The 21,268-nt window shown below is 40.9% G+C and overlaps 2 protein-coding genes across 5 annotated transcripts; both read right to left on the minus strand.

Annotated features, from left to right (window-relative positions):
- Positions 1-17: 17 nt before the first annotated feature.
- On the minus strand, positions 18-8,096 carry ccnt1 (cyclin T1). 4 transcript variants are annotated; one of them, XM_050065301.1, is made up of 9 exons: positions 7,919-8,096; positions 7,179-7,260; positions 6,958-7,086; positions 6,250-6,310; positions 5,500-5,562; positions 5,329-5,380; positions 5,009-5,172; positions 3,802-3,872; positions 18-3,691 (listed from the first exon to the last, which is right to left on the minus strand). In XM_050065301.1, the coding sequence occupies exons 1-9, from the start codon at positions 8,089-8,091 to the stop codon at positions 2,396-2,398; spliced, it is 2,091 nt and encodes a 696-aa protein (XP_049921258.1). In that variant the 5' UTR covers positions 8,092-8,096; the 3' UTR covers positions 18-2,395. The 4 variants fall into 4 exon arrangements, with proteins under 4 accessions (XP_049921258.1, XP_049921257.1, XP_049921260.1 ...); XM_050065300.1 differs by having other exon boundaries at positions 5,329-5,383; XM_050065303.1 differs by lacking the exons at positions 6,250-6,310; positions 7,919-8,096 and having other exon boundaries at positions 5,329-5,374.
- A 1,911-nt stretch (positions 8,097-10,007) lies between these two features.
- On the minus strand, positions 10,008-19,235 carry sarnp (SAP domain containing ribonucleoprotein). The gene is made up of 11 exons (XM_050065162.1): positions 19,107-19,235; positions 16,367-16,466; positions 16,070-16,113; positions 15,908-15,978; positions 15,632-15,683; positions 15,311-15,384; positions 12,573-12,610; positions 12,209-12,234; positions 12,051-12,119; positions 11,159-11,245; positions 10,008-10,993 (listed from the first exon to the last, which is right to left on the minus strand). Exons 1-11 carry the CDS (start codon positions 19,137-19,139, stop codon positions 10,952-10,954), a joined length of 636 nt encoding a protein of 211 aa, XP_049921119.1. The 5' UTR covers positions 19,140-19,235; the 3' UTR covers positions 10,008-10,951.
- Between the last annotated feature and the right edge of the window lie 2,033 nt (positions 19,236-21,268).

Raw genomic sequence — 21,268 nt, forward strand, 5'->3', positions numbered from 1 at the left:
AACATGTAATGCAGCAGTTTTCTTAAAATATTTATTGACTTTAATTGAGAATAAAGCAACCACATTATATCAAAAAGAACAGTGTTCACATGTAAGGTTTCAACAGAAAACAGAAGAAAATCCCAAAACGTTTAATTTCCAGACCTGAGTGTCACTAAAACACCAAGACATGAAAAAAACATGAAAACTTATTGTAGCTATGTGACTTTGCATTGTTAGGTTGCATGAGTGTCTTCCATATGGGTTTTATTTTGAAATGCATGTCCTTCTTTTTGACTTTATTACAGCAAAAAGTTAATACTTAAATTGGAAGATTTGTCCAAATCAAATAAAACAATTTCCCAAAAACAAAATGGCGATACATTGGACATCTATTCTAATAGGCTAACCATTATACATGTAACACTTTGTCAATTGCATCGTAGGCAAACCTACTGAGATAAATATTCAGTGCATTTACTGTTTCCCTGTTACAACCAATAAAAGTTGAATAACCAATAAAACCTCTGCTGCCTGAGCAAAGAGCTGTACTCTCTTCAGCTTATCTTCCATATAATCAAGGGAACAAAAATATTTTACAATTGTATGGCTGATGATTTGTTGTACTGCATTACTGTGGACTGCCTAAACAAATGAGTTTTTGATTACAAACTGATAAAAGAAAGCAGGTAAAGAGCAGTAATACTATACAATCAAAACCACATAAAGCTTAGTATGAATTAAATGTACAGATGATACCCGATTCAACAGAGGGCACCTCTTCCTCTTTGCTCAAAACACAAATTCATCATTAATTCAAATTAATTAGAGATTATACTTCATGCTCGTGACCCTGTCGTGGAGGTATGTCGATAACCTGCTTGCCGTGTTGTGATTTACACAAATAAAAGACACGTGCAAACATTTTTGATGACCCATGGCTTACAGATGGATTATAAACAATCAGACTGTTGTGTTCGAAGGTGTGAAGTCAAAAGACAGCTTTAACATGATTAAATCAGACCAGCATGAATTGACAGACGTACACTGGGATTTACACATTTTAAAACATCCCTATAGGGAAATGCATAAATGAAAGACAACCGTAAAAAAAACAAGACAGATGGTGTTCGTTTAGTCTTTGATATAGTGTATTGTGAATACTTTTATTGTAGACTGTGATCGATATGGTCACCACAAAGAAAAACCGGCACAGTTTCAGGATAGTGCTGATGCAAGCACCTCTTAAAATGTTTGTCTATATATTCTGCCCATTTTCTGGCTGTGATCACCATAAAAAAGACTCCCCCTCCAGAGGAAACTGATGAACAAGTGACAAATTACATGACAGGATTAAAAACTCACATTTCTTCTCTGGAGGGATTTTTTTTTTTAATGTTGTTAATTCCTTCATTGTGACCATACCGTGTAGATATGTTTGAACCCTTTGATAAACTATAGATGAATATCCTTGGTATGAACTTTGTCCATTAGTGTGATCATTAGAGAACAGAATATGAATATTTTACAACCATTTAAAACAATGACTGCATCACTCAAAATCTAAAAACCAAAAAAAAAAAAACAGTACAACCTTCCTTAATTTACATCTTTTTTTTTTGTTGCAATTTTTCATAACAAAATGTAAAAAATATTTCATGTTTGTTTTAAACATTTTACAGTCTTTGTACAAGTTTACCAAATAATGGAGGAGATAAAATAGATAAACACCAGGGGTGGGCGATCACCTAGTTTTTTTTAGTTATGGCTGTTAAAAAAAGGAAACTTTAAAGAAAAAAAAAAGAAAAAATATTGAAACGATGGCTTTGGAGACATGCACTGTCAAACTAGCCTGTACAGTTTTGATGAAGAAATATCTCTCTGAAAAGAACAAAGAGGGGAAACCTTAAAAAAGGTAGAAAAGGGGGGACTGTTTTTTTTCTTTAAAAGCATTCAATTAATAAATAACATACTATAAAAACATTATAAAAGACAATCAGTAAGAAGACTTAACAGGTATGTGATGGAAATCTTTTAGTTTCCTCATGATTTCAAGATAATGACTTCCTCCAAACTCCAAAACAGTGATTCAAAAAATACCAGGTCCCATCATCACATTTCATCTGAGTAAAACAAGCGCAAAAAATATTATTTACACTTTCGTGTTCTTGTTTTTTTTTTTTTCCCCCTCACACATTTTGCCAGCTTTTAAAGCCTCTCATTATTGCCCCACGAGTAAAAAGAAAAAGGTTGAAAACTCATTTATCTCACTGGTACATTTCACTGCTGTCACACTGAGGCCTGTAAAAAATGCTAGGTGAGTTAAAAAACCAAACATTATACAATACTTTATGTAACAAGATGGATGTTCATGATGTCAAGTACAATGTACATAATTTACCTCCTGATGAGGAACTTATTTGGGTAATGGTGGCAGTGGGGGAGGCGGTTCTGAAGGGAGGGGTGGGGGTCTGGGGTTGCTCCCTCTGGAGCCACCACTGTACCGGTAGTCCCCATACTGGGATCTGTAGTCAAACATGGACGGCTGGGATGGCTGGACCCCCTGTGCGCTCAGAAGTGAGTTCAGCATTTCAAAAGTGTCCTGGTACTCATTTGACTGGGCCCCACCTGCTGCACCGTGCCCATTAGTGTCTGTCTTGTCACCTTTGGAGTGCGGATAGCTCCCTTGGTGGTGGGGGAGGCCCAGATTGGGGAGAATGTCAGAGCCATGACCAAGAGTTTGCCCAGAGGAGGAAGACAGGGACGGTAGCTGGTAGGGATTCCTAGAAGATTTGCTGACTTTAGAGGGAGGGTGAGTGCCTGCTGTGGGATCTTGGGAGTGTGTCCTCTTACGTGATGTAGACGAGGATGAAGAACCTGTTCTAGAGGAGTCGCTAGGGACTTTTTTGCTGCTTCCTACAGTCCCGCTAGAACTAGATGAATGTTTGTGAGAAGAGGAGAGTGAGGCACTGCTAGAAGAGGAATGGTGGTGGTGGTGGTGATGATGGTGATGGTGGTTAGATCGTTCCCTGTGCTTGTCCCTGCTCTTGCCCTCCTCCCCTGAACTCCCCCTTTGCTTCTCAGGCACTCGTATTCTGACTTTGATGTCCTGTTCCTGGCCACGGGCGCTGCCACTGTGCCCGCTGCCTCCTCCCCCAGCTAGGGGGAAGCGCATTTTAAGAGAGGTCCTCTCGTGCCTCTCCTTCTCTAAGGGGATTTTCAGAATAATGGGCGATGGGTTGGACATGTCAGAGGAGGAGGCGCTGGACTGCTGGTGATGATGCTGCTGTTTCTCCTTCCTCTGCTGCTGCCCAATGAGAGCCTGGGCAGCGTTGGCATAATCCCTTTTCACGCTGGCCTCCATGTTCTCCAGCTTCCTCTTCTGAGCAGCCAGGACGTCTGCATTCTTGGCCCGGTACTCACTCAGTGACACCTTAGCTGGTGCGTGAACCTCATTGTTGGGCTGTTGCTGTTGTTGCGGCTGCTCAGATGCTGCTTGTCCTTTTCCACTCCAAGTCGGTGCACTGCCAGATGCAACTCTGTCTTTGTCACCAACGGATGAGGAAGAGGAGGAGGATGGTGGAGCCGAGAGGCTCATTAAGCCTGCCACGGTGCTCTCTGATGACGCCATAGAGATCATGCTCATCATGGTGTCCCTCTGGTCGCCCTCCTCCTGGACTTTTGGCTTGGCTTTCGGTGTCTGGCCTCCAGCCTGGCAGCCAAGAAGACAGACAATCACAGTCAGTCAACAAAACCTGTCCACACAGTGCAGGGTATCGTCGCTGTAGGTTAAACAAGGAGCAACGGAATGAAAATCTGTACCTTCCAATTGCGAATCCGTTTCAACCGGCTGGGTGTTTTCTCCAGAATCTGCAGGAACTCGTGTGTGAGCTCTGAAAAAAGTTTTGAGAAAGTGAGGATAAATATCAGCTGGAGAAAGTTAAAAAGCTTCATATTAAGCAATGCCATTTCCACTGCATAGTACGACTCGACTCAGTTTAGGTACCAGGTCCTTTTTATTTTTGTTTTTCCACTGCAGATAGTATACCCTCAGTGTGGGAAAGATTCTCATCTAATAGCCATAGCGACGCCTGGGGGTGGCAATATGGCCCATAAATAATACACGCGATACACAATCTATATCTCAATATTTTGAAACCTCCTCTGGACTACTGTAGACTGCTAAAATACTTAACAACTAAGTTAACTACAGTTAGAATGTAGTTAAAGAGTAGCTACTGTTATATAGTAAAGTTAAATAAAGTACTCTTAAGATAAACTTAAGATAAAGTACTGTTGCACTAAAGTTAAATGGAACAGCTACTTGTACATAATAATGTCTATCATAATCAAGATAAATTTAACTACTGTTAAAATGAAGTTAAATAAACTACTATTACAATAACACATGCCTTGTGTGCTCACACACTATCGCCCATTAGATTGGTCTGGACAGGCTGGGGAGTGTGTGTGATGGATCATTTTTGTGTCTGTGAGAGGGTGAGATCCATAGGAGAGAGCGAGAGAACCAAAACGCCAAAGCGAGTCTCACGTCCGTGGCTTAACAAAAATTATGTGACAATTTATGCTACATTTGCAATGTAGTAATTTTGTACATCCCATGTGGAACAAGCCGCGATACACTGAGAATAATCAATATACTCCCCACCACTAGCAACACTGCGTGAAACTGCTGTGACATTACTGTGATACATACTGAATCCTTTCATCTGCAACCAAACAGAGGAAAGTCTGCGTCTGTTGTCAGTTGTACAGCGTAGTGTACAGCACAGTTTTCCAGGCTGATGTCTTTTTTAAAATGTGGATTGAGTATATGAAAAAAATTGCTGCCGCTGTTGATGGTAACTGAACCAATCAGTGGTCTGCAGTGTTTCTACTCCACCTTTTAGTATCATCTTAGCTCACTTGGAACCTCGATGGAGGTGGTACCCAAAAAATACCTGGTACTATCCTCAACTTTTGCAAATGGAAAACCAAAAATAGAGCCAAGGTCATTTACAGCACATACCATCCAGCAGCTCGAGGGTAACTGTGGGATCAACATACTCCCACCAGTGTTTGCCGTCTGTAGACACAGGGATCTCCCAGTTGGACCACTTGCAGGCAAGATGGATGCACACGCAAGCCACAACCGGGGGACTATACTGCAGGCAGAACGTGGTCAAGTGCAGACTACGTGGCAGGATACATCCCAGAAGGCAATAAAAAAAAACAGAAACAGGAGAGAGAGAGAGAGAGCAGACATGTTGAGTTAGAGGATTATAAGCAATAAATGCAAAAGATGTGAAAATGCTTATGCTTATATTTTACAGTGAACTGTGAATATACCTGTTGGTGGCCATGAAGTAAGATGTTTGAGCCAGATCCTTACTCGCTGGAACAACAATAGAACAAAGAAATACACTTAAAACCTCCCGTGTTAACAGTTTAACATGTAAACTTCCAGTCAAACTGAAATATACAAACAGAATTTCACAAGACTGCAGAGTCGATGCTCACCTCTGACAAGCTGAGTGCACTTGACAACATGAGTATGTGGATGGTCAATGGTGATTTCAAAAGCTGTAAATGAAAAAAGGGACAAAAACAGACGTCTAAATAAATGAAATACAGAAGTGATATTAACATTTGCACCACTTAGTTTTCATTCATTCAAGTCCCTGAAAAAACAGAAAATGAATATAGTTATATCAAACTAAGTGTTGCAGAGAGTAATGATGAATGTCATTTTGCACTGGGTCTTCCAATAACATCCTGGACGATGTGAAAACAACAGATGAACGTGAAAACATGCTGCGGTCCTGCAGTGTTGCAAGACACTGAATCTTGTTTAAAAAGTGAAAACACAATTTGGTGTTTTCAATTAAAGCCAGGGTTATCTTCTTCAACTGCCTAGAAGTTTGAAAACATGGGAAAGGATTAAGCCGGCTGTAGCGAACATACTAAAAGCCATTGTTCATGATGCAGTGATTCGCCACAAAAGTCCTCATACAAATAGCTTAGAATATGTAGCTAAGAAAAGAAGAGGGAAATGTAAAAGGTTATGGACATAATAGAAACAAAAGCAGAAACACTGTAATGCAACAGTGGGTAAATGCTGCTAATATGAAGCGTGAATGTCTCTTTCCTGTGCTGCTATATGCATGTGGGCTTTCTGTGGACAAAAGTAAAACCAGTTAGCTCTACTTTTATTATCACATGTGTTTCTGGAGGGAAATCAAGGGACCCAGTTCTTCCTTCCCAACTTACCCAAGGTCTGGAGTATTATGCTCTCAAGAATGACCAGGTCTTGGGCTTGTTGCAGGTAGGCCTGAGGTTGAGAGGACAGGCACGTTACTCACTGGGAGGCCTTCCAAACATATCAAACCCACCTTTTCTGAAGAGCCGACGAAGCCTCACAGACAAGCAGTGAGACAATTAAAAGCTACACAGTTGAGTAAAAATGCTTTTGTTTTACAACAGTTAAACATCATATTACCTGGGTGACTGAAACACTACAAAAACACTGGGGAGCATTTTTGTCTTTTGCCCTCTCGTATTAAGAGGGAACAACACCTGGAGTAGCTCAAAACAAAATGCTCTGTCAAGTAACTGTGCCGAGGTTAAATGCAGTGGAAGAGTAAGAATAAAAAAGGAAAACTCAAAGTAAACATATTGACATTACATATAAGAGCACCAGCATCAATGCTGCTATTGGAAAAACATCCACTCTATGAAGACAAAAACTGTGATGATGACCATCACAAATCCGAGGAACATAGAAGAAGGATTACAGCCAAACTGTTGTTTCTGAACATCCACACAACAGTCAGCAAAATCAATCAAACAATATCAATCTCTGAAATAATTCATCCCCTTCGAGCCTAAGTATCGAGGGGGTAACATCACCATCCGATCACGTACACTCAGGAGGAGACAGAGCACAATCACAGGTGGTTTCTGCAGCCCAACACTTACATCGCTGCGTACATCTGGTGAAGGCTCCTGAGGATTGAGGCATGCATGGGCCACCTTGATAACATGCTCCAGCTTTCGGGGCTGCTCCTCAACCTTTGCAGCGAGGAAAAGGGCGGCAGGAGAAATAACCTGGCGAGGGTGAACCAAAATAAGTTCATGAGTTGACTGAACATAAGCACTAACAGCTGTAACTGGGACTTCAGTGGATGAACAATACTTACATTTCTATGAAATCTGGTGAAAGACTGGACCATGTAGAATCGATGCATGTACACAATGGCTGTATTAATAGTAAGTTGGGACCTGATACAGGACAGTTAAGGACAAAGTACCAAACAGTACTGATAGATCCCAAAACATATATTGATTATATATCGTAAATATGACTGAGGATATTGGTCTACGTGTAAAATAACATAACTATAAAGCTTATATTTAACCTTAGACTTATCAGCTCAGTATCACATCAGTGACAGCAGGACAACAGAGTTGAGACCCCGGCTAGCTTCACACATCAGTCAGATGTTACCGGAAGCAGTTATTTTTTTGAGTAAAACATAAAAGGGTGAACTCTAAAGATATAACAGTTTACCTCGTAGTCACACACACTAAAAACACAACGTCTTTAAAGACAGTTATTCCACTAAAGCTTCGTGTTTTCCTCACAGTGTGGGGCAAAGCTAATGCTAACGTCCTGAAGGCCCGCCGACCACACAGGCCTTCGTGGCCCCGGTTGAGCCTACTACGCCGTTAGCAAGCTAACGTTAACGCAGTAAAATCACAAACCACCGCGTGTGACAGACGGAAAACACACAAACAAACAAAATCCCCTCGAAGTAAACACAACAACAAACACCGGCCACGCTCCCGGCCGAACCGGCTTCACGAGAAGCTAAACTTCGCTACCTAACATGCTAACGCTGGCTAGATGAGACGCAAGTCGTCCCCCGACAAAAGATACACATTGAGCCGCTGTCCCATGTCCTGGAGCAGGTTCGCCGCCTGTTGTCTGTAGGACAGCTCCTTGTCCGGATCAAGTCCCGCTCGCCGAGATGGGCTGTTGTCGATCTGTTGCCGAGTGTAGTACCATTTGTTATTACAGCTTGCAGGGAGAGAACGAAACGAAGCCGCCATCACTGAGAAGGACGATAGTTTAAAATTTCTGCGCGTCACAGGAACATACGTCACGCCGGGTCGGTGTACTTCCTGTAGCGGCCAGCAGGTGTCGCCAAAACAACCAAATATACCCCCTGACAAGTTTCATGAATTTTTATGACCTAGTCCATACCCACTGAGTGCACAGTTGTCCACGTACAGTTTCACATGGTGTGTGTTTGGGATACAGGTCATAGGAAATTGCACATTAAATAGTCAACTGAACCCATTAAGAAGAGCAATGTATTCAGGTTTTGTGAATTTGATAGTACGATTGCTTGAAAGTACAGTAAAAAGTCACCATTGCCAATAGTGGGATAGTTAGTGGGCTAAAACTGTACATTAGTAGTTGAGGTAGCACGTTGAAAGGCAGATAGTTAAAGTGTTTTGTATTGACTTAAAAGTGGGGCGCACTGGTAGTTCTCATGGGAAAGGTGCAGCTAGCCTTTGTTGCGGCAGTGTGTGTTGGAATCAGGCCTTCGTTCTTTGCTGTATGTCTTCCTTGCTCTCTCTCTCCCATCCTCTCCTGTCATGCTTTACTGTCCTGTCAAATATAGGCAAAAAATACTGAATCCCAACTCACTGAGTGCTTGTGAGTGTTTAAACTGAGTAGCAGGAAGCACCTCGTACGGTAGTCTTAGCCACCAGTGTGTGAATGGGTGAAAGTGGCATGTAGTGTTTAAGTGCTGTGAGTGGTTGGAAGACTACAAATTAGACAAACAAGTGCAGGTCCATTTAGCATCTGTGGTGTAATACTGCATCATATCAAACATATTTTGAAATATTAAAGTACATCAAAACTGTTCTTCAGCACATTACTTGTGTAAATGTACTTGGTTACACTCCATCACTGACATCTGTCTCATCTTATCTTACTATATAATGATGAAAACTCTGTGGGTGTGTCTGTTCCATGTTTTTCTCCTCACTGACTTGGTCAATCCATGTGAAATTTGGCACAGTGGTAGAGGGTCATGGGAGGATGCCAATGAAGCAATATTACATCAATTGGCCAAAGGGGGGCGCTATAGCAACCGACTGAAATGTCAAACTTTGAATGGGCATATCTCATGCCCCGTATGTCGTAGAGACATGAAACTTTGCACAGAGATGCCTCTCCTCATGAGGAACACATTTGCCTCAAGAACCCATAACTTCCGCTTATATAGATTTTCCGCCATTTTGAATTTTTTGAAAAACACTTCAAATGGATCTCTTCCTAGGAAGTTTGAGCGATCTGCATGAAACTGGGTGAACATAATCTAGGGACCAATATCTAAAGTTCCCTCTTGGCAAAAGTTGGAAAACTTACTAAAACTGAGCTTCTATAAGGCAATGAATATTGCGGAGGGCGTGGCTCATCACATAAAGGTGTATAACATCTCAAGGGTTTCACCCATCACCACGCAACTTTGTAGGCATATGACCACACATAATCTGAGGGGACCCCTCCATTATTGACCCCATCAAACAAAATGGGGGCGCTAGAGAGCTCATTTCTTATCTAGGCCTAACCGCCATATGGATTTTTACTAAACTTGGTAGATATGTAGAACAGGACGCCTCGAGGTGACTGGAGAAATTTAACTCTAATTGGCAACTGGGTGGCGCTATAACAACAGAAAAATGCTTCAAAATGGCTAAAATGCGACCGATCGCTGTGGCTCCCCCTGTGGACTGGGTCTGGACTACTATGATATTATTATTCATATGATGTTGATTTTATAGACTTCAGACCATTTCATTGCTATTCCATTGCTAGGCGAAGAGCTTTGGCCCCGGTTTATTTCATGTCAACTAGTGCATTAACCAACACTCTCATCATCAAGTCTCTCTTGTACCTACTTGGATTTTTTTCTATGAAAAGATAAAAAACGAGTCAAACGAAGCAGATATCAAAAAGTTGAAAACAATTTATTTTAAATCACAAAATGTTATAAAATGGACAGATAACTGAAGCAGTGTACCCATGGAATCCCAAAGAGAAAACACGAAAATAATAGGCTATTTGACAAATCAAAAGTATAATTAAATACACACAGAGTAATTAAAAAACAACCAAACAAGTGAGTTCAATCATTTAAATGGACTGTCAGAAAATGGTTTGTTTAATTGCAGCACCTCTAATAAACAGAAATAATCTTTCACCTATAATTAACTTGATGTTTTTGCTATTTGACTTTACTTTTTTTTTTTTTTTAATTTCCAGGTCTTTGAACAATCTCAAAAATTTATTACACATTTTCTGTTTCCACGGCCAAAAGTTCCAGTTTTCCTTGTTGCATGTTTGATAATGAAAAAGACATTTCTAACCGTTTAATCATCTGACTGAGAACAAATGATTCCCCCTAAACAACCTGAGGGCTTTTACTGCAGGAGCTGTTTCACTCGCTGCTAAATAAAGACTATAAATGGACTTCACTGCAGCTTTAAGAAAGCACTGAAGCATTAACAGTGAATTTGGGATGTTACTCAGGAGCTAATACTGTCTGTGTATTTTATAAACATCCCTCTAATTCTGATATAAAAATAAGGCAAATAAAAGAACTAATGAGCTTCGCTGAGAAAAAGGTGCTTCGGTAAATAATGACAAGGTTTAAATCAAATGTTTTTCCTAATTCAAATTACCCACTGACCTGAGGCTCGGAGAATAACTGAGCTTTATCCTTGTTGTTCATTTCCTAAACCATTTAAATGATCCAACTCACCCATTTATCTTTGTATTTAATCACACTTTTGATTCACAGGAATCCTATTAGTGACATTAGTCGTCTTCAGGGATCTCTGTTGTGCAGTAATGAAAATGCTTTACAAAAAAACCCAGGCTCTAAAACGTTAATCACATTTTTCCAAATCTTTCTGCACGCTTCATTTTCTTTGCCTGTCGAAAAAAGAGAAAGGAAACACAGACGTTAATCCACAATCGCTCCTTCTTTGATCTTTTTATGTTAAACTCACTGCGCTGTGGGGAAACACTGCAAAACATTTCTAACGTTTTCTAAAAAGTCAAAGAAAATGCAAAGAATGGAAAAAAAATCCAACCTACCTCAACGTCAGCTGAACCAACTGAAGCTGCACCTGTTGAGATCCCAAACCTCTCCTTCCTCTTTTTCAGCTTTTCATCTTCTTCAATCTGGGAAAAAAAAACATTTTCAGCATTATTTTGATGCCAAATTTTAGACTCCAAAAAATTAGGGCCGACCCCTAACAGTCAAACAAACGTTAGTTGACCAGAAAGGTCATTAGTCATCAAGATTTCTTTGGTCATGTAGTCACAGAAAAAAACACACACACAAAAAAACCCAAAGCTGCGCCTTGTCAAAATAAATTAAAACATATATGACTGGACCATGTGGGAATTTAATTTTAAAGGACAGACACAGGAAGTGTCCACATCAGGTTCATTTCCAGGGCTGGTACCTGCAGTTATTCCACAGGCTAGTTAATAACATGTCTGGCAGGAAATCCAAAGTGTGGGATCATTTTGAGAAGGTGAAGGACGAACCCAAGGTGATATGTAAACTCATCTTCATTGGTCAACTACAAACATGACGTATCATCTGAAACATGGAAGTAGCTACATGCCCATTAGCCCACAGCGTCATTAACAGGCGGCTCGCTCAGTGTGTGACGTGCACTTGTAGATAAAATATAGGCCTATATTAATGAAGGTTCATTAGTACGGTTTTGTATTTCTCTGTAATGTAGCACAGTGTTAACAATGTTACTGACACTATTCTTTCTCACACCCTCAACTCAAACCACCAAAATATATAATTAAATCATTACATTAATATCATAAACATGCAGGTGACTAGTCGACTAATGGCCCTAAAACAAGACTATTGGTCGACTAGGAAAATTCTTAGTCAGGAGCAGCCCCACAAACAAATGTCATCGTCATTGTGCAGTTACACCGTGAATTAAAACTCAATCACCTTTTGTGAAAGGGACGAAACGTTCATGCCGAATCTTTCTGCTCTCTTCTTCAGCTGTTCGACGTTCACCTTCATGAGACACAAAAACAGTCAAATGAACATGATCTCATTTACTGGAGGCATTAAATAAATGTGTCTGTAAATGATGCAACACTTACAGGAGCTTTACTGTTTGCAACGACACCTGTTTGGGAGACAGAGGAAAAAAGTCAGAGTGACAAGCGGCAGGTAGAAAACAACAAACCTTAAACATAATGAAAAACATGTTAAAGCTGCACTTGTTGCTGAAGCAATATGATGTATGAATTTAGTGGTCTAGTGTTTGGATGTGGATATTCTGGTGTTCATTTTTCTTGTTAAAAAGCAATGTAAAGAAAGAACAACATAAGAAACTAACAACAGAATTTTATGACTCGTTATCTTAAGCTCTGTGTTTAAAATGAAACATGTATGTTCACTGATCATTTTGCTTCACTGAGAAACAGAAAGTCAGTTTAGTGAAGGAGTAGAGTGACAACAGACCTGGAGTGGGACTGGTGTTCCCGGTGGATTCACCAAACCTGAAGAAAAGAAACAGAATTATTTTAACATGGCTGTGTGCATTCACCTAAAGTATAAATCCAGTTTATTTTACAGTCTACAGGTATCAGACACTTAGATTTAATGTTTTTTTAAGAGCTTTTTAAGATACTTTGGAACTAAGTTGGACAAATCAGTTTTTTTCTTACTCAAGCACTGCAGGTCAGTATAGACGTGGTCCTGTGCAGACATAGGTTTTATGTAGGAATGTGGTTATTAGAGGGAGTTATGTTAATCTACATTTTTGCCAACAGGCAAGTGCAAGTATAAAATAAAACAACAATATAACACCTCGTCCTAACTGGAGTGAATACGTACGAACATCAGAGTGTTTCAGCTGCTCCCAGTGAAGCTGTCCTGACCTGCTGCGACCATCAGCAAACAGGCTAAGCAACATGTTGCTTGTTTGACAAAACACTCACCCTGGCTCTATTTTTGTGAGGCTTCATGCATCTCCAACTTATTTTCAAATCAACAGCAAGCTGTAACTTTGGCTTGATAAGCTCCCAGAATGTTGTAGTCGCTTTGGACAATTTTAACACTCCATCTGCCGGAGTTTGCTCGCTCACTGTATATTAGAAAGAGGTGTTTGGGTCAGTAGTAGGTGTACAGATTTGTAACATCAGAAAAGTCGACCTTCACGCGGCAATTAAGACCTCACAAATTCAATTTTAAGACTAGACTTTGAAGGTCTGGAGTCAGGCCAACGGCGTGCCCAACCACCTCGAAGCAGGTAGCTGTGACCTCTCACCGACCGCAGCCACCCCCCCTCATCCACCTGAAACAAGCGTGTTTGATACTTAACTGATGTCGGTGCAGTAGACCAGAGAGACAGTGTTTTAAAAAGTTTGTGTGTGTTCAGCTCTCAGTACTTCAGCAGCGTCTAAAGCCTAGTTCACATTACACAATTTTCACCGCGATTTTGACATCACAGAGGATCTTGAGAGCCATGAGAGATCTTGGGTCGGAGGTGAGTCGGCAGGTAGTCTGCCACGACGAGTTCTCATGTGTGAATAAGCCTATGAGCAAGTTGCCCCCTCGTCTGTGACTGGGACTGGATATCTGGCATGCTAGAAAACTGAAAAAGGCTGACACGACTGACGAAGAGCATCAGCCAATGAGAGGAGGGATACGTCCCACGTCAGCACGCAGGGGAACGGAAGAAATGTGAGGAGTACAATGGTTGCCAGGTCCGCTTATTAGCCGCGACTTTGGGCTTGTTTCTAAAGTGAAGTTGCTTATTTGGGCTTGCTCTCTAAACGTCACCTTCGTATATATACCCGTCTAATAGGTTATTTAAATGCATGATAAATATATACCCGTCTAATAGGTTATTTAAATGCATGATAATATGTCAGACTGCAGTCGCTTCTTTTGGGCTTGTTTCCATTGCCCTGGTTGCTTGTTTCTCTCCCAAGATCTGGCAACACTTACAAGCCGGCCGGCAAGCAACAACAATGGCGGCGTCCACAGGATCATGGGGAGTGCTCTGTGTTTGGACCACGGATAAGAAAGAATATCCATGCCTTTACAATGTGTTTGGTGACGTCACCGCATTATCTGGGGCTCTGTCGGTGAGGGCTCGGTGGAGAAATCTTGTGGTGTGCACACAGGCCGTAACGCAGTTGGCGAGACTCCCGCTGACAGAAACACGTTGCCAGGTATGAACAGATTACGACAGTCTCCGCAACGCACAATCAGGGTGAAAATCGTGTAATGTTAACTAGGCTTAACTGAATCCCTGTGGTTTCAAGTTCAGTTTCTCTCCTGTGCCCAGTTTGTACTTGAGATATCTGCTTTATAATATTTATCAGACTGGATGTACTTTGGTTATTTCTCTGTTTTATGAGAACTTTCCACATCTTTCTGTATTATCAGCATGCATATTAGGCTTCCTTCCTCTCAGATCATATTATCCAAACCACTTAAGAGGTAAAACTGAGAAGTGAGCACACCTTTCTATTATTATCGCATTGCACAGTTGGGTTGGGCCAGTGTGAACATCTTTAAACCAGTTTGATATTAAGAGCCGATCTGCCACCTATATGCCCTCTGAGGCAAATTGTGATCTGTGATATTGAGCTATATGGATAAAACTGAGTTTAATTTTGTTTTCTGTAGTGACATAAGGAGGCATCGTATAGACTCTTCATTTCAATTTAATGAATCAGCCGTTCCTGGCCTATTGGTGCTTTTAAAACGAAGAATAGGAATCAAAAGTAACAGGTTGTTCAGGTCAAAACCGCGCATCGCGTCGCTCGTGCCAGTTAGGACACCTCTTTCATCGGCTTCAAATCCAAAATGATGCCACATTGGAGCAGTTTTAGATTTCTTGAGGGACTGACTTTGTCATGTCTTGTCTCATCAACAAAAAAAACAACCATGGCATGTGCTGCTCTCCCCGCCTCCACATCTACTGAAATTGGATCTCCTTCATGTTGCCGTGCTCGGCTTTAGTGCTGTGACTGATGTAGGCTGCTTTTTTAATTTGCCATAATGTGCCATAATGACTAATGCTGGTTTAGCTGGTTTGCATTAAATCAAACCGGTTTAAGCTCGTACACCGGTGAGCATAATATTATGCTCATAGGAATGATGACCGAAACTACAAAAATAAAACTGTAATAAACTGGAAGTTTTCTCAAAAATATACCCAGAAGAGGACCCTGGTCAAGTCTTACCTTGCTGCACGTATAGCCTTTTTGCTTTCAGCTGACGCAGGCAGGTTGAAACGTTCGGCTCTCTTCTGTAGTCTCTGCTCAACAAAAGAACACAAGCCGATGGCAGAGGTGTTGGTTCTGATGCTTATGTGTGTATTATTTCTGTAGTTTCACACCCTCACACATTTGTGAAGACGGCTAAAAGTTACTGTGTATCTAAGCTGATGTTTTTAAAGGCTCCGATATCACATGTCTCACACAGGGCATTAAATGCTGTATTAAAATATGCAGCTTAAAGATTTTCAGTTAAGTTTTAAGTGCACGCAAACATGTCACACGTACTTCACTGGAAGATGCTGGAGGAGTTATTTTCACCACCTTCTTCTCTGCAGGTCTGAAAGAAAAAACATGTAAAGATGTGGGATGACCAAAGACTGATGAGTAGCGACAACTATAAACACATTATGAACCAGTGTTTATCAAACACTTCTGCACTAAACCTGATGACCTATAATCCCCCACACGTGAAGCCTTTTAGACAAGATGTACACATGCATTTTAGCCACATAGCATTATTTTTTTAGTTGTTTGTTGTAGACTGAATGAGAATAAACTTACGGCTCGCACTCAACAGGCTCTGAATCCTTCTCGTCTTTTACATTGTTGGCAGTCTCAACTTTTGTGAAGTCCTAAAAGTAAAATGTTAACATTTATCAGAGCTTCACAAAATGATCTAATGAGGTCTGAGAGGGGAAGTGAAAGCATCTACAGTCACATTACCTCTGTGTCCTCCGCCAGCACATCATCGACATCCACATCTTCCTCTGTTGTTTGGATTATGGGAGAAAGGCAAACAGCAGACAGCAGAGAGCAGAAAGAAAGAGGGCCACGTAGAGAGATCAGTCATTTTATCGTGATAAGAAATAAATTAAAAGACACAGTCTCATCATACATTAACAGCATCCCATACGAGAAATATACGTAGAAACAATTAATTTCAACGTGATTAAGTTCATGTGTGACCATGACAACAATTATTTGTTTTGGATTTGTCTAAATATGAAGGTGCTGCCTCACCGTGCTCCTCCAGGTAGGCTTGCAGTCGGGCAATGAGTTCTCCTTTGTTTCCCTTGGTTTCCAGACCTCGGGCCTCGCACTCCTGCCTCAGTTCAGCAAGCTGAAACAACAACAGAGACAGAAGTAGTACTCCTAATACAACAAGTGTTCAAATTCCTTACAGTCATATGCACAACAGTTACCAAGAAGCAGTCACTGGCCATGAAAAGCTCAGATCGCAGGCTCCCTTATACAATGCTCATTTAAATATGTATAAAAAGGAAAACAGGCAAGTAAAAAATGAGAATGTAAGACATATAATAGTGTGAAGGGATTAAATATAATAAATAAAATATGAAACAAATTACTTTGTGGTGGACATTAATTGATGAATTAATGAACTACATTATAAACAGGACTGTAGGAAATTATGTCCAGTGAAAACAAATATATATGTAAGGAGCTTGTAAAAGAGAATAAATGTAACAAGCGCCATTTAATAACCATGTTGTTTATTTCTTTTCCCAGAAATTAAAACTGCTCACAGTGAGATCTGTGGAGAAACTGGCACAAAGTGTCTGGAAAGCAATGCTGCGATTGACTTTTTAAAAATGCATTTTTAATGCTTGGAGCACCAGAATTTAAATCCTCTTTACCTTCATGCAGAAACTACCTGCACGGAAATGCCACTAAAGTCTCACTACAAAGTCTCAGGTGCTGTTCAGGAGATGAAACAGATTCACTAAAGAACGCTAAACGCCAAAACAACCAGACACAAGAACAGTTTCTTTTCACGGGCCATCAATCCAATTAACAGTCAGTATCAGTATTGAATACTCACTGTACAACATGTTAATATCATCACCATCAATACACACCGATCAGCCAAAACATTAAAGTGTGAAGTGAATAACAGTAATCATTTCATTATAATTCAATGTTCAGCTGGCAAACCTTATGTTCTGGCATTCATGTGGATGACACCTGATGCGCTCCACCCATTACCACTGAAGACCAAGTAGCCCACTTAAGGCTGCAACGGTGTGAGAGTTTCATGGTACAATAACCATCTCAGAAAATATCATGGTTTCATGGTATCATGGTGTTAGAAAATTTAAAAATCATCAGTCAGAATGACCCATAAAGGAATGAAAACAGAAGGATTATGTTCGGTTGAACAAACCTTTTATTACTATAACTGAAACTTGAAACCATTTTGTTAATGGACGTATATTTAAAAAGTCTCTCCTTTAAAAACAAACTAAAATAAGGGAGAGATTCTCCATCCAGTTGCATTTTTTTCTCCAATATCGCAGATATGCAAATGTACACGGTATGATAACTGTCAACTCTTATACCACATTATACCTTCAAAGCGGTGTAACGCTGCCACCCTAACTCCTTGTCATGTCAACAGCACTTCCCAATGGCAGTGACCCCCCAGCAGGACGATGTGACACGCCACACCATAAATACTGCTCAGGAATGTCCTAAAGAATATGACAAAGAGCTCAAGGTGTCAACCTGGCCTCCAAATTCCCCAGCTGCTGATCTGATCAGCCATCCATAGGATGTGCTGGTACCCCATCTCACAACCCACATAACTCAAAGGACCTGCTGCCAACGCCCTTGCGCCAGCCACCACAGGACACCCCCGAGGGGTCATGTGTCCATGCTTCAACAGGTCAGAGCCAGGTGTGATCCAAGGAGGCCCTTCTGTGAATCGGGGGTACCTCTGGGGTACGAGCACATCCTAAGAAAGCTCAATCAGACTGGCATCTGGGGAATTTTGAGGCCAGCTTGATGCCTTGAGCTCTTTGTCACATTCCTGAGCAGTTATTCTGGTGCTGCATGGTGCATTGTCCTGCTGGGTGGGTGGGTGGAGTACGCCAAGTGTCATCCACATGCAGAGCAGGTTTCCCAGCTGAACATTGCCATGAAATTAACAATGTTATTGACTTCACCAGCCTGGGGTTTTAATGTTGTGGTCGACTGGTGTAAATATAAGGATCACTATATGCTTTGTATATAATGCCACCTACCTTACCTGTTACATAAATCATCCCATATTAATTTCAGCACCCTCTGCACTCTGCAACACTGCATTAACGTTACTGTATTACTCTTAACAAAGTTATTGTGCTGTTGTTGGACAGACGGATAGATACTTTTAATACATTATTATATTATACAGCTGCTCTTTGTTTCCTTGTTTTAATTATGTGTGTTTCTGTGTAAATATATTGAGAGCAACACAAATCCCTTGTATGTGAACACATGTAAAGCTGATTCTGATTTAATAGTCGGTGTATCTGCGGGCTAATGTTTAGCTAACATGGGTTACATCACCGATGGAGGTCAAACACACTCGGTTACCGACGTCGCTAATTTAATTGGACCCGCGACAGAGATGGCGGGACGCTTTATATCTAACTACAGCGGCTACATTTACATTTCTAATTTACACATTACACTTTTACATGTTGATTTAAAGTCATTCTCGGCTGTCTGTCACCGTTACCGTTGAGTTTTCAACGTTAGCTCGGAGCGGTTTGCTCTGTTAGCTTCGCAGCCGAATGAACAACGTGAACACACGCCGGTTGTTAGCTTCACACCCGGCGGACACATTTTAAGAGTCAAAGCTGTCAGTTATCCGTGTCCTCGCTCTCAGGTACTACAGATAATAACTTACACAACATTATGTTTATTAATTAAAGCACCTAATGGTTGTAATAAATACATATTAATGATGAGTACCAACCTTCAGTTTCTGCAGCTCTATCACTTCGGCCATCTTTCTCTGTTGATGTATCACTTCCTCCAATCACACTGGAGCTGCTCTACTTCTGAACTCCTCCGCGATCACTGCCTGTATCGCACAGCGCCCCCTGATGGACGGACTGACGAACTGCAGGCGAGTAGAAACAATACAGGCAATGGCAGGAGGGCCATTTTTTTCCTTTGAAGGGCCAAAACTGAATCTTAATGGCGGCCCTATTTTATTTTTAAGATGCAAAACGTTATTAAGATCCCATTTCCCATAACTGAAATGCCTTTTGTCCGTGTCTCAATATCCCTTTTTACACACTTTGCACTATAGGGCCGCTATCAGCAGTGCCATGCACGACATTTTGCAGGGCAGGTGCTCAAGTGGAATATACTATTAATACTAATAATACTAATAATAAAATAATAATGAACTTTAATCATAAAGCGCTTCTCAAACCAAAGTTAGGAAGTGCTTTACATGGTTGATCACGGATTTAAAACAATGCAGGATTCAGGCAAATAAAATGAGGCAACTTTAAGAAAATACTAAGGACACTAGAGCGCAGTGGTGCAGTGGTTAGCACTGTAGCCTCACAGCAAGAGGGTTCCTGGTTCAAACCCAGGGTGGGGGTTCAGTGGGGACTTTGCATGTTCTCGCTGGGTCAGCGTGGGTCTTCTCCAGGTACTCCCAGCTTCCTCCCACAATCTAACGTCATGCACGTTAAGTTAATTGGTGACTCTGAATGGTTGTCTGTCACGTGTTAGACCTGGCGTCTAGGTCCAGGTCCAGGGTGTACCCCGCCTCTCGCCAAACGTTAGCTGGGATAGGCTCCAGCCCCTAACAGGATAAGCAGTTACAGAAAATGAATGAAATGAATGACTAACAACAATAAAAGTAAAATAAAGATAAAATATCACTGAAGCAGATAAGTTGGTAACTAATTGCCCTGTAGACTGTAGAGCAATCAAATCAAAAAAGCAAATCAAACAAAAGAAAAGAATACAATAACCGATGACAACACAAGATAAAAACAATTAAAAAAACAAATGAGACATATATAAAATAAAGACAGCAGTGCGCTGAATGTGTGAAATTAATAAAAGCCTTTTTTTAACAGATAAGTTTTAGGAAGTGATTTAAAAGGTGTCACTGATTCAGCAAGTCTCAAAAAAGTGCATCTCTTCCAAGAATTTCTACATTTATTTTTTGTTTATAACAGGCAACAACAAAGACAACAATGCCACACTATGAAGGCTTTCATGGTCTATAAAGTAAATAACCATCACAACATTAGTCTGACAGAGATTTGGAGGGACACGGTGTGATTTTATGCCAAACTAACTCACTTGTTGTTAAGCTTAATGATGGGTTACTGATATTTAGGGGGTCAAAGGTCAAAGGTCATTGTGACCTTGCATCCGTCTCATTCTTGTGAACGCAATATCTCAAGAAAGCCATGAGGGGATTTCCTTAAATTTGGCGCAAATGTCCACAAGGACTCAAGAATGAAGTAATTATAATTTGGTAGTTGAAGGTCAAAGGTCAAGGTCACTGTGACCTCACAAAACATGTTTTGAGCCATGACTCAAGGATACATATGTTATTATGACAGAATGCCACACATATCTCTAGTAGGATATAATGATGACAGTTTATATCCAAAAGGTCAAAGGTCATTACTCAACATCATAACCCTTAAGTGTCCAGCTTGAAACTGTGTTGATTGTTTAGACCTTCTGTGCTGCCGAGAGAAGACGCGCGTTAAGCATCCATGTTTTCACACTCCTGGATGTAGATTGTGAGTGCATCTTGACTGGTGCGCGGAGACATTCAACCATGAGGCGGTAAAACAAATGCATGCGCTAGCTAGATCAAAAGCTTAAAACGACATGAGGCGATGGTGCTCATGGGAAATGAGGTCTTTATCCCTTAGAGAGCTCATAGTGCCATATTATCCCACCAGAACACTGCGCTCTGAGAACGCAGGGTTACTCGTGGTCCCTAAAGTCTCCAAAAGTAGATCAGGAGCTAGAGCCTTCAGCTATCAGGCTCCTCTCCTGTGGAATCATCTTCCTGTTACGGTCCGGGAGGCAGACACTGTCTCCACATTTAAGACTAGACTTAAGACTTTCCTCTTTGATAAAGCTTATAGT

This window comes from Epinephelus moara, chromosome 16 (assembly GCF_006386435.1).
Source record: "Epinephelus moara isolate mb chromosome 16, YSFRI_EMoa_1.0, whole genome shotgun sequence".
Classification (NCBI taxonomy): domain Eukaryota; kingdom Metazoa; phylum Chordata; class Actinopteri; order Perciformes; family Serranidae; genus Epinephelus; species Epinephelus moara.